At 43.9% G+C, this 11,709-nt stretch overlaps 2 protein-coding genes across 2 annotated transcripts; one reads left to right on the top strand and one right to left on the bottom strand.

The window, feature by feature from the left end:
• Window positions 1–311: 311 nt before the first annotated feature.
• IPP (intracisternal A particle-promoted polypeptide) lies at window positions 312–7,493 on the top strand. The gene is made up of 8 exons (XM_066192740.1): window positions 312–655; window positions 739–1,170; window positions 1,509–1,664; window positions 2,396–2,563; window positions 3,368–3,505; window positions 3,826–3,948; window positions 4,633–4,853; window positions 5,700–7,493. Exons 1-8 carry the CDS (start codon window positions 346–348, stop codon window positions 5,922–5,924), a joined length of 1,773 nt encoding a protein of 590 aa, XP_066048837.1. The 5' UTR covers window positions 312–345; the 3' UTR covers window positions 5,925–7,493.
• A 605-nt stretch (window positions 7,494–8,098) lies between these two features.
• On the bottom strand, window positions 8,099–11,700 carry TMEM69 (transmembrane protein 69). Its single transcript, XM_066192739.1, has 3 exons — window positions 11,523–11,700; window positions 11,038–11,100; window positions 8,099–10,481 (listed from the first exon to the last, which is right to left on the bottom strand). The coding sequence occupies exons 2-3, from the start codon at window positions 11,080–11,082 to the stop codon at window positions 9,780–9,782; spliced, it is 747 nt and encodes a 248-aa protein (XP_066048836.1). The 5' UTR covers window positions 11,083–11,100; window positions 11,523–11,700; the 3' UTR covers window positions 8,099–9,779.
• Between the last annotated feature and the right edge of the window lie 9 nt (window positions 11,701–11,709).

The following is an 11,709-nucleotide window of genomic DNA, read 5'->3' as shown; positions in this document are numbered from 1 at the left end:
AATTAATAATCTTAAAGGTCTCTTCCAACCTTGACGATTCCGTGATTCCTGTGGGGCCTCACGGGGCCAGGTGCCCAGGGAGGCGCATAGGCAAAGGAGTGGACAGAGGAACCAGAACCAGTGCCACCTCGAGGGCAGGCTGCTCGGCACACAGAGCGCCGGGCACACCCCGAGCGCACACCGCGCCCTCAGCACGCACGTCACGGTGCCCGCCCCGTCCCGGCAGAGCCGCCTCAGCGGGCGCGCGCCCTCCCCCGCGCACGCGCCCGGGGAGGCGGGCGGGCGAAGCGGGGCGCGTGCGCGGCGCGAGGCCGGCGCCTGGGGGGTGCAGGTGCCGCAGCAGCGATGGAGGCGAGTGCGGGGACGGGCAAAGGCGGCTCTGCCTCCAGCACCAGCTCCGTCTCCACTTCCGAGCGGCACGCCCGCCTCCTCCTGGCCCAGATCAACCGGCTGCGCGCCGGACACAGCTTCTGCGACGTGCGGCTGGAGGTGGGCCCGGAGGCGTTCTCCGTGCACCGCCTGGTGCTGGCGGCCAGCAGCCCCTACTTCGCGGCGCTGTTCGCGGGCGGCATGAAGGAGTCCGGGCGGGACGTGGTGCGGATCGCGGGCGTGGAGGCGGACACCTTCCACACGCTGCTCGACTTCATCTACACAGGTGAGGGCTGGCGGGGGGGCGAGGGGCGGGTGCCCCGCGGCCGCAGGCTGGAGCGGGGCCCCGCTGTGGTTTGGTGCCCGCAGGGGTGGTGAGCATCGCGGAGCACAACGTCCAGGAGCTCATCGTCGCCGCGGACATGCTGCAGCTCACCGAGGTGGTGGAGCTCTGCTGCGAGTTCCTTAAGGGCCAGATCGACCCGCTCAACTGCATCGGCCTCTTCCAGTTCTCCGAGCAGATCGCCTGTCACGACTTGATGGAGTTCACCGAGAGCTACATCCACGCGCACTTCCTGGAGGTGCAGAGCGGGGAGGAGTTCCTGGCGCTCACCAAGGAGCAGCTCGTGAAGATCCTGCGGAGCGAGGACCTGAGCATCGAGGACGAGTACCAGGTTTTCACAGCAGCGATGCAATGGATTCTGAAGGATGTGGGGAAAAGAAAGAAATATGTCGTAGAAGTACTGGAGCCTGTTCGATTCCCTCTGCTACCAGCACAAAGGCTGTTAAAATACATAGAAAGTAAGTGAAAGAAGGAATATCAGATGCATGTATATGAGCAAACCTTGTGTTGTTCAGAGTTACTGGGCTTTGATGGACTATTTTTTACATTAATAGCATGATGGGTGAAAATATTTATAGCAAACAACTTCTATTCTTTTAAAAAAATAAGCACAGCTTACTTTAAAAACATGCTTTTGAAAATGCCTTATAAAAGTAAGCAACATTGATTTGTTTGTTGTTTTAGGAGAAGTTAGTAATTTTTCTACAACTGAATTACTTACAGTTTGTTACTTTTCACTGTGCTTTTTTAAAATTCTGCTCATTTTATTCTTATTCTGCTTATGTTACTCTTGAAGGTATTCCAGATTTCAGTCTTCGGGTGGCCCTGCAAACTTTGTTGAAAGAATATTGTGAAGTCTCTAAGTCTCCCAAAGAGAACAAGGTCAGCAGTTTTCTGCAGGCTTCTAAAGGTCGTCCCCGGAGGAAAGCCAGGAAGTACCTTTATGCAGTAGGTTAGAATGTGGCTGTTTGAACCTTATAAAACAAATGAAGTAGTATCTCAGAATGCAGTACTGAAGGAGATACTCGAGAATTTTTTAAAAATCAAAATATATAAAGATAGCAACATGTTTCATCGTGGCTGAGTTACCATGTTAGCTCCTTTGATTAGAATTGCACAGGAGGTCAGCATTCACTTTTTTTGTCATTGTGACATGGCATTCAAAGCCCGGATTTGTTGTTCAAAAATCATTTGTCTTGGGTGGAAACTGCAAATCAGCAGAGGATTTACCCAGGGTTCACTGCTGGAATGGTATATGCAAAATCACTGAATGTTTTCTTCTGATGGCTGAAGTTTTCTCTGTGCAGGATACTTTGGTTCATGTGATAGGATACTTGAAATTCCAAGTTTTCAGCAAAGCTGCAGCTTTATATTGGAAGGGAACATGTTTGTTTCACCCTGTGGACAGTAGCACTGGCTTAGAGAGCAAAGGCTGTTGGCTGACCCTTGTATTTTACATGAAGTCTAATATTTGTAGTGTTGTGGCATCAGCTCAGCACAATTTCCATGACCCCCAAGACAACCATTCTTCTTTGTATGCTGGAGAAATGAAGCTACGTGGAAAAATCCCATTCCTTCTAAAAGTGGCTAAGTGGCTGTTACTGTAGTCTGTTTAATGGTTTAGATGTAGGAGCATGAGGATGAACAGGAAGCTCTTACTTGGCCTTTCCACATCCTTTCTAGGTGGGTACACCCGACTGCAAGGAGGACGTTGGAGTGACAGCAGAGCCCTCAGCTGTGTGGAGCGATTTGACACCTTCAGCCACTACTGGACCACAGTGTCCTCTCTCCACCAGGCCCGGAGCGGGCTGGGGGTGGCTGTGGTGGGGGGAATGGTCTATGCCATTGGAGGTAACAGCTCAAATAAGCTTGCTTTCTTTCTTTCTTATGTGAATGCTGAACAACTCATGTATGGAGACTTTCAAAATTATTCTTCTTTTGAGTGGTTCTAAGGATAATACAATTTTTAGGTGTAATAACAAAGGAATTGGGGTTCCTTGATTCTCTGCTGTCACTGCTCTGTGAATGGATGTTAGGGATCCTGTGCTGGCCAGTTTTTACTATGCTGCTGTCCCCTCATGGTGTAGCTACTCACAGGTTACCATATAGATGTGTGCAGATATACTCAGAGATGTTGGCTATTCTGTGGACTTTGTGTACCACCACTAATGGAATTTCTTTCCTCGCTTACAGCCTAGCAGAAGCCCATAGCATAAAAGGCAGTAGCACAGGACAGACCACTTGTGCACTGCCTGCCTGGAAAGGCTCATTATGTCTGTTTGCACAAGAACGTGATGAGTAGCTCTACCAGCCCATCACAAAAGAATGTATATGTAGACTGTTTTTGTTACCATAGAGCTCGTTGTTTGGTCTTGAAAACCCAGTCAGTTGTGCTGAGGAGTAAAACGTGCAGCAGGGTCGTTGTTTACTTCTCTGATGTTTTCAGTAACATTTTAGGGAAATATTGATGAAAGTAGTTCTTAGTGATGATTCAGTTCTGGGTATAAATGAAGCTTTTGCTACGTTGGCCATTATCACCAAAAGATAAATGTTGTATTCAAATGTTGCCTGTCCTGGAAGGAATTGAAGAACGTTTCCAGATCTGCTGTGCAAAACATTGCATTTCCCCTGACTCTTCCTGTTTTTATTATGCAGGTGAGGACAACTCAATGATTTTTGACTGTACTGAATGTTATGATCCTGTTACAAAGCAATGGACAACTGTGGCTTCCATGAATCATCCCCGTTGTGCACTGGGAGTGTGCACATGCTATGGTGCTATCTATGCTTTGGGTAAGTTGTGGGGTTTTTCTAGGTGAAGTTAAAGATGCTAATTCATAGAACTTGTAAATTGATTTAATCTTAAATATTACATCTTGGTGATGCAAATTTGCAAACTTGAGTTTTGAAAAACAGATGTGTCCTTAAGTATTGACATATATACTAAATCCGTGTGGATTAGTTACTGTTTAGTTATAACTTGTTTCCATTGTAGACTGACTGCGTGCTGATTTCAGAATTTTTCCTAGAACAGTCCACTGTGTGTCTGAAAATGCAGCTAATGCACAACTTTGTGCCACTAAATTCCTTCCTGTGTTTGCTGTTATTTGCAGGAGGCTGGGTTGGAGCAGAGATTGGCAACACAATTGAAAGATTTGATCCTGAAGAGAATAGTTGGGATGTGGTGGGAAGTATGGCTAAACCCCGTTACTGCTTTGGGTGTTGTGAAATGCAAGGTGAATATTGTTATGTTTATATCCCTAAATAGTTCCAACAGCCATTGGATTTTGAAACTTTATGTATCAGTCATGAATACTTACCTTTGTCTTGTACTGAGCTGTCAGTCACACACGCTTGTGCCTTGCTTGTGTGTTGTTCTAATACTCTATTTTTAATTCTGCAGAATTCAAAGACTATGAAGTTCTCTCTTGTCTTCTGCCTTTTATGTCATGAAAAGTTTTTACATGGCTGCCATTAAGGTTATCCAGCTAGTCTTTTAGCTAGCTAGTCATTCAAGCTAGTTGGTTGTTCTTTCTGATACTGCTTTTATTTATCTTCTGTATTTGGGTTTGCATGTTTTTCTTTGTGACAATCTGAAGACTTGCCACGGGTTGTTTTAAGACAGGCATGTCTTAATACTTGATCAATAAATGTGCTTACTAGGTATTTGATCCTGGCCAGGTCAGCAGTTGCAACCTTCTGAATTTCTCCCCCTGAACATAATTAATTTTTGCTTTCCTCAAAGCTTCTAGTGCTCAAGCTGCTCATAAAAAAAAAGCTTTATGTATTCTACTACTGAGCAAAAGGAGTATTTCCTGTCATTCTTTAACCAGCTTAATTTCAGGCTGAAACTTGTGTTGTGACAGTAATTTTCTGTCTGTATTATGAAGCCTGAAAGAGGAGAAACTCTGTCTCTGCAGGTTTGATTTATGTCGTTGGTGGCATCAGCAGTGAAGGAGTAGAGCTGCGTTCTGTCGAAGTCTACGACCCCATCTCTAAACGCTGGTCTGAGCTCGCTCCAATGGGCACCCGAAGAGCTTATCTTGGTGTAGCTGCTCTCAACGATTGTATCTATGCTGTGGGAGGCTGGAATGAATCCCAGGATGCACTTGCTACTGTAGAAAGATACTCATTCGAAGAGGTATGGCAGAGTCCCTTCTTTTCATAAATGTAGATTGCATCAGCTTTGTGTAAGATGCTATAGAGGTAGCCTGCTTTCTTTCTTTAAAGAGAAAAAATGGGAAATTCCATTTCCTTTTCACTACTGGCTGGGTATCTTCAGTGAAACAAAGCTTTGGTGATCTCATGGTCTGTACTAAGCAGTTGTCATGGTTTAACTATGCACAGATACACTGTAGTTTGGTAAATACTTCTTAGGGTTAAGATAAGAGGATAGATTCCCCCTCTGCGACAGAAAGCTCAATAATCTGAATAGAGAGAAAAAACTCATTGTAAAGGTAAGAGTTACCTTTTATTGCAAAATTTAAGGGTGTCTTCTGCATCAAAATGTAGTGGTGTTTTAGCATGACTAGAAGATGATAAAAAATTTTTCCAGACTGTTATTGCTCATGTTTTTATGATGCTCTTTGGAAGAGTGGCTACTCTTAAAAGCAGAACATAATCCCATCTGCCATCTGTTTTGCTTTTCAAATTGAATCTAGTTTTTCTGTTTCCCCCACCTCAAACTGTACCATGCTCTATTTTAGAGACTGACTGTATCTTGCAGTGACTGAAGAAAGGGAGGGGTGTTGTGTGCAGACAGTATGGCATCTGCTCTTTAGAGATTAACACAGTTTGGACCCCTTGTGAAAGTGTTGTCATTCCTGTCTTGATAATGCTCTGGATACTGTACACATACCACATGTAAGCCTGTGAAGTGTATGCATAGTGTTCTTTGTATATGTTTCAGTCTTCAAGCTTTAAAGTTACTTTATCAGAATCGGGGCTTGCCTTAAAACTATTTCTTGATCTTTCACCCTTTTGTTAGGAAAAGTGGGTTGAAGTTGCATCGATGAAGATCCCAAGAGCTGGTGTTTGTGTTGTGGCTGTGAATGGACTTCTCTATGCCTCAGGAGGCCGAGCTCCCAGTCCTGATTTTGCTGCTCCAGTAACCTCTGACTCTGTTGAGGTTTATAACCCTCACATGGACAGCTGGACTGAAATTGCCAACATGATCACCAGCCGCTGCGAAGGAGGTGTAGCTGTGCTGTAAAACACAAAGAAGAAAACTCATTCAAGGAATGAGTAAATTATGTCTCCTCAGATTTCCTGTTTCATTGGCCAGAAATCTCTTTTAACACAGGAGCTTCAGTGGAGAATTAGATCAGAGGGATTTTCCTGAGCAAAAGGAAAAGCCCTTCAAAGTAAATTGGCTTATCCAGTGTCTGTCTCAGGAAGTATTCTGTTAAGAGTAGGAATGCCTCTCGTAACTGGATTAAGCTTACTGAAAGAAATGGTGAATTCACCCTGTAAAAATCTAAATAAATAATTCCAACACATTAGAGACATTAATTAGGTTGTTACTGAGCTGGCACTTGAGCCAGACTTGCAATCTGGAAGTGGGTTACTGTCAGCAAGGAGGTACCTGTAGGTAAGATCAGATGGGTGATTTGGATGGCATTAGTTCTTTTTCTGGCAGAAAACAAGGAAGAGAAGATAACAGACAGGAAAGACTTGGTGCCTCTACTTGAAACCTTGATGCATTTAAGCCTCTTTTCTGTTGGTGAATATGGTGGGCATTAAATATGAATTGGATCTTTACTTTCTGGCCACTCCACAAATTAAATTGTGAGTGGATGAGAATTTCCTATTCTGGAAGGTTGTCCTCACAGTTCTAATAATACCATTCCCCTTCAGCCCTGGCTTTTCTTCTCAGTGGTGTCAGTGATGCCAGTAGAGCTCCTTTTTGTGTAAGCTCTGGTGAATTTTAAATGCAAATGCTGTTCATTAGATTGGCTGTTCTGTTTAGGGCTGCTCTTAGTATAAAAACACAGGGAAAGGCTTTTGCCCCCATAATCAAATGTGCTTTTTCCTGTGTGACACATGCTGAGACTTAGCATTGAATAATTGCTGTTCTACCAAGCACACTCCTTCACCTTCACTACATCTTGTATCCTGCCTCATCCAAGTTTAAACCAATGGAGCTTTTTGGGATAGAATTAGGTGCATTTAGCATTAAAGTGATGATATCAGTGTGCTTTTACGGAGTTTGTGTTTAGCTCGGACACACTTAGTAAAACACTGCTACAAAGAGTTTGGAGTTATTTCTAGATTAATTTAATTTATGTATTTGAAGTTGCTTTTTGCACACTGTGGGTGCATTTTCAGCACAGCTGTGGATGCTTGGGATGGAGTCTGAAGTGAGGGTGCTTATATTTTGATAGACAGTGTTATTCTAGCACACAAAACCACAACAGGAATGTGACAAAGCAGGAAGCCTGGCACTGTGTAGATAAAGGAGCATTCACGTTGTTTGGGTCAATATCCCCTGTGTAAAATTAACAAATTAATACATGAATAAATCCTCTAAGCTGAGTGTTGCAGGTACCTTAATAATCTAGGTCCTAAAATCTAACATAGGGTTGGGCTAAAACATGCTAGATGATGGAGAGTTTCTCTGACTGTTCCATAATCTTGTGTTTGCTTTTACTTCAAAGAACTTCTTATGTGTCTGAATTAATGGTTTGATTTTTTTTCAAGTATAAGCTTGTTTTAACTGTTTTTTATAATAAAATGCATTTTCAGAACTGACTGGAATGCTCTTGAATAGGTTGCTTTCATAACTTAGTAAGCTATATTACTGCCACTTTCATATAATAGGTAATTTTTTCTTTTTACTGGAAATCATATTTCCCACTAGAACACTAGGGAAAGATTGGTTATAAATTGTGACTGTTTGAGTGGTGGAAGTAACACGCTTCTGCAGTAAAATACTCATGTATTTCTCTTCTCAGTGTAAAATCACTCAGACTTCTTGGGAGTCTGTCTTGCCAGCTCTATACAGCCCTCTGTGGGATGAAATTACAGGTAATATTTCTTAGTCTTTTTTCTTTATATTTCAGGATCCCTCTTGGAACCGTTTGAGAAACACACCTGAGCTGTATTTTATTAGTCTGGGAACTAATCAGGTTTACTTCTGATCTCTGCCTGTAAACTTCCTGGTTTAATGGAGCTTGAGGGAGTCTGCAGTTGTCTGAAGTTACCTCCTCCGGGTTTTGTAACAGATTTCTGTTATGTTTGAATGAAACTTTGAAGCTGGTTGATTATGGTCTCTGATCCTCAGCACCTCCTTCACCTAATCAAGACAAAGACAGGACTCTTCTCTGGACCCATCTTAGAAGATGCCATGTGTAAGTAAGAAGGAATAGAAAAAGCCATTTTCATTCACAAACTCAATTTTATTTCCTTTATGTTCAGAAAGCTCTGAAATACATTGTTTACTAGGGTACTTTCATAGTTCAGCACAGAGCAATTGCTACCCATACATGCTTAGTATGTTTTTTAACATACAAATGTTAACAGATTGCCAAGGGTAGAGGCTGATGTTTCAGCAACACCATACAAGATGGTTCCATCTCCAGGACAGGCAGGTTTCTTAAACATCTGTTCTTTGCAGAATGAACAGGTAACAAATTTTAAGGGACAATATGTGCCTTATTTGGTGTAGAACAACAATGAAGAACAGTGCTTTAACAAAACCATGAGGATTATCTGGTCCTAAGACCATATGTGGATGCCATTTTCAGCTTTCTTCCTGCATTTTATGCTGTACTTAAATACTTCTGATAAAAAGCTTACAAGAAATATGCCCACATCCCATTTCATACGTTTCTTGAGATAGCTGACACAAAAAAGAAAATCCATGTGGCTTAGGTTGTATCTTCCACTGTCCCACTAGATGATGTGCTAGGAAGAATGAAGTACAGAGAGCATGTGCTTCTGCAGTGGTTTCTGCAGTAACAGACCCATCATGGAGGGTTTGCAGGCTGCAAGTCCATTGGTACCTGTCCAAATACATGGATTCTTAGGAGTGGGAAGACAGAAGCTACTTTCAGTCCCATTATCTGATCCCTTAGTGCCAGCACTTGAGTCCTTGTGTCATAGCATAAGTTAACAGTCCTTTAATTTAGGAGTATGGCAGATCTTTATGGCTGTGTTGCATGCAGCTTCCTGGCTGCACAGGAACAGGCCCAAATAGCCTTTTTAATTTCAGTAAGCCTGAGCAGGAATTTGACCTTCCATTTCTTGTGGCACCTTGTCAGCAATACAAAGCTCCCCCTTCAGCTTTTCCCTGCTCCAGCACAGCAGCTGAATGACACATTTCAGGTGAGTGCTGACCTTGGCTTGACACTGCAAGCAAACCTCCCCTGTCCTTTCTTACCTGACACCACACTGAGCACTTCCTCAGCCAGCATCCCTGGAAGTGTCCAGGCTGGATGGGGCTTTGAGCAACCTGATTGAGTGGAAGGTGTCCCTGTATATAGCAGAGGATTGGAATGAGACTATCTTTAAGGCCCCTTCTGATCCAAACCATTCTGTGATTTTCAGCACCTTCTCTGAAAATAGGAGTGAAACAGGAGTCTTGTTCCACAACACAGCAACTGAGTAGAATGTGCTTTTGCATAATTCTCTGCTACTTCTTTAAACACCAAACTAGAACTGCTTTCACCTTGTTACTGTTGTTTTCCCCACCTCAGAACATGATCACACATTACAGTCAAACCAGATGCTTTCGTAGTTCAGCACAGACCAATCCATACCCATGTCATTTTGAATCTCCATTCTAAATTCCTAGAGCAGCAACATCTCATTCAGGAGTGATTCTTTGTTCTACAGATAAGGACAGACTGATGCTTGCCTCGGAAGTAATTGCTGTTTACAATCCTTCCCTCCTGAACTAGCTTCGAAATCAATTGGGAAATCATTTTGGTTCAGGAATAAGCATCTTGATCCCTGCCATCATATGACTTCTAAGCACAAATCAGTCATTATTTCTCCTGGAATTCCATACAAATACCTTATTGGCAGATAATTGCTTTTCCTTATTGATTTATTAATTTGTGTCCTGTCATACTTTTCTGTCATCACTTTGCTCCCCTTCTAAGAAAGCTTTCAGTGCTACAGTGGCCAACAGGGATAATACCATCACCGCTGTTCCCAGCACCCTCAGTACTTTAAACCACCTGGGGTAAGTAGGAAGAAGGGAAACATCATAATGCAGTGCTATCCCCAAGGCCAGCGTAAGCAATAATGCTCCCTGAGTGACATCTTTGAAAAGCAAGGCCAGGCAGGCCAGCAGAGGGGGAACTGTGCCGTTAGCCAGGTTCAGCCAGTCTGGCTTGGCCGGGCTGTTTTCCGGGAGGGCAAAGCCCCACCTCATTCCCCCCAGGAAGGAGGCTGTGGCAGCACCATAGGCCACCTGAGCAGAGGCCAGCTGTGGGCAGTAGGTGCCCTGCAGGGCCATGGCCAGCGGCACGGCCGCAAACGGAACCAGCCCCCCCAGGCTTAAGTACAGGGCTGGCCTGGGAGAATCCTTCAGTGATTCCAGGCTTTTCTGCGACTCTGCCTCAGATTCTGCAGGGGTTTTCTTCTTGAAGACAGGGGGAGAGGTGTGAAAAGCCTGGAGCTTGGCTGTGTAAACTGGTGCTGGTTGGAGGCTCAGAGATGTCGATGGAGGACGCGCGGCTCTCCGCAGCCGGCAGGCCAAGGAAGACCACGTTGTCTCATTCCTCCCACAGAGCAGCAGACTGGGACCAGCCAACTTATGCAGCTGCAAGCACAAAACTTGTTCTGAACACTGCACAGATCTGCAGGCACCTAAATTACCTACTGAATACTGTACCAAGTGGCTTTCCACGTCAGGTCACACCACAGCTGTCCTCGCTTTTGAATTTCAAATGGTTTTAACTGAACTAATGAAGGCATCCAGTGCAGGTGCACAAGCAAAGTTTACTCAGTGCCCACCTATCCCTCCCCACACACATGCATTCTCTAGGCACTTTGAAGATATATCAGTCCTTTTCATAGTAAAATATAAAATAGTTTCATATAGAACCAGGATAAGGTCACCCCAGAAACCAGCTACTGTACCCTCACTACTACATCAAGAAGTGATAGGAAAAAAAGACTTTGAGACAATAAAATTGGATTTTATAAAAGGAAATAGCATTGCCTAAAAATGCTGTAGAAATGACAAACTATTCCAGAAAAACTGAGTGATAAGCTCACATGCAGAAGCTGCCTTTTTTTTTTCAAAGCTGCAGTCCCAGCTTTTGCTATTTTACTTTTAAATAAAATCAGCAAAAAAAAACCTTTCAGTAACTTACTTTGAAAGGTGTGTTGAAGCAGCATCGTCGTATGAGAGGAAACATACTTGTTTTGTCAATGCCCTAAAACAGAAAAAAATCAGAAGTTGTTCTGATGCTTATAGTTCAGTCACAATCTACACTTACCAAATACAAGGGTCTTACGGGTATATATTTAAAGAGATATATGTGCATATATTACATACGTATTCAATCAGTACTTGCCCACTACAGAACACGTAGTTTCAAGCAGCTTTACGAACTGAAATTCTAAGGTTGTATTAACCTTTGCAAGAACAATTTCTAGTTTAAAAATTGAGTATCAGGGAACAGGTGATGGCTTCCCGTCCATGAACCATCTCCTTTTCAAGGGGTAAGGGCTGCACAAAGCTTATAAAGGAGCAATTCCTAACACGCGGAAAAAGCGATCGTTAATTTTAAAAAGGAGTGGAAAAACGATCCCATCCAAACTGTAGGTAAGCTCTCTGTCGGGATACGAAACTCACCAGGCGGTTCGCCCTAGATTTGACTCCGCAGTTCCCGCTCCTGCTGCGCCGGGAGAGAAAGGCGGCTCCGTGCAGCCAAACTCCCCTGACGGAGGGCGAAGGGAGCGGAGAATATAATGTATATTTCAGAGAAAGGCGGGGCCGCTCCGCCCACCGGGGACCGGGCAGGACTCATCGGGCGCTGCTA

This window comes from Chamaea fasciata, unplaced genomic scaffold (assembly GCF_029207755.1).
Source record: "Chamaea fasciata isolate MVZ Bird 193981 ecotype frontalis unplaced genomic scaffold, bChaFas1.0.hap1 SCAF_10, whole genome shotgun sequence".
In the NCBI taxonomy this organism is placed as follows: Eukaryota; Metazoa; Chordata; class Aves; order Passeriformes; family Sylviidae; genus Chamaea; species Chamaea fasciata.
Note: the sequence above shows the minus strand (reverse complement) of the source record. Positions and strands in the feature narration are given on the sequence as shown.

What these genes read in the sequence shown, in the direction of transcription:
- IPP (XM_066192740.1), top strand. Translation starts at nt 346, where the DNA reads ATGGAGGCGAGTGCGGGGACGGGCAAAGGCGGCTCTGCCTCCAGCACC. An exon ending in GCTCGACTTCATCTACACAG is followed by an intron (nt 656 to 738) that starts GTGAGGGCTGGC and finishes TGGTGCCCGCAG; the next exon opens with GGGTGGTGAGCATCGCGGAG. An exon ending in GAAGTACCTTTATGCAGTAG is followed by an intron (nt 1,665 to 2,395) that starts GTTAGAATGTGG and finishes CATCCTTTCTAG; the next exon opens with GTGGGTACACCCGACTGCAA.
- TMEM69 (XM_066192739.1), bottom strand. Translation starts at nt 11,082, where the DNA reads ATGTTTCCTCTCATACGACGATGCTGCTTCAACACACCTTTCAAA. An exon ending in GCTTCAACACACCTTTCAAA is followed by an intron (nt 10,482 to 11,037) that starts GTAAGTTACTGA and finishes TTGTGCTTGCAG; the next exon opens with CTGCATAAGTTGGCTGGTCC.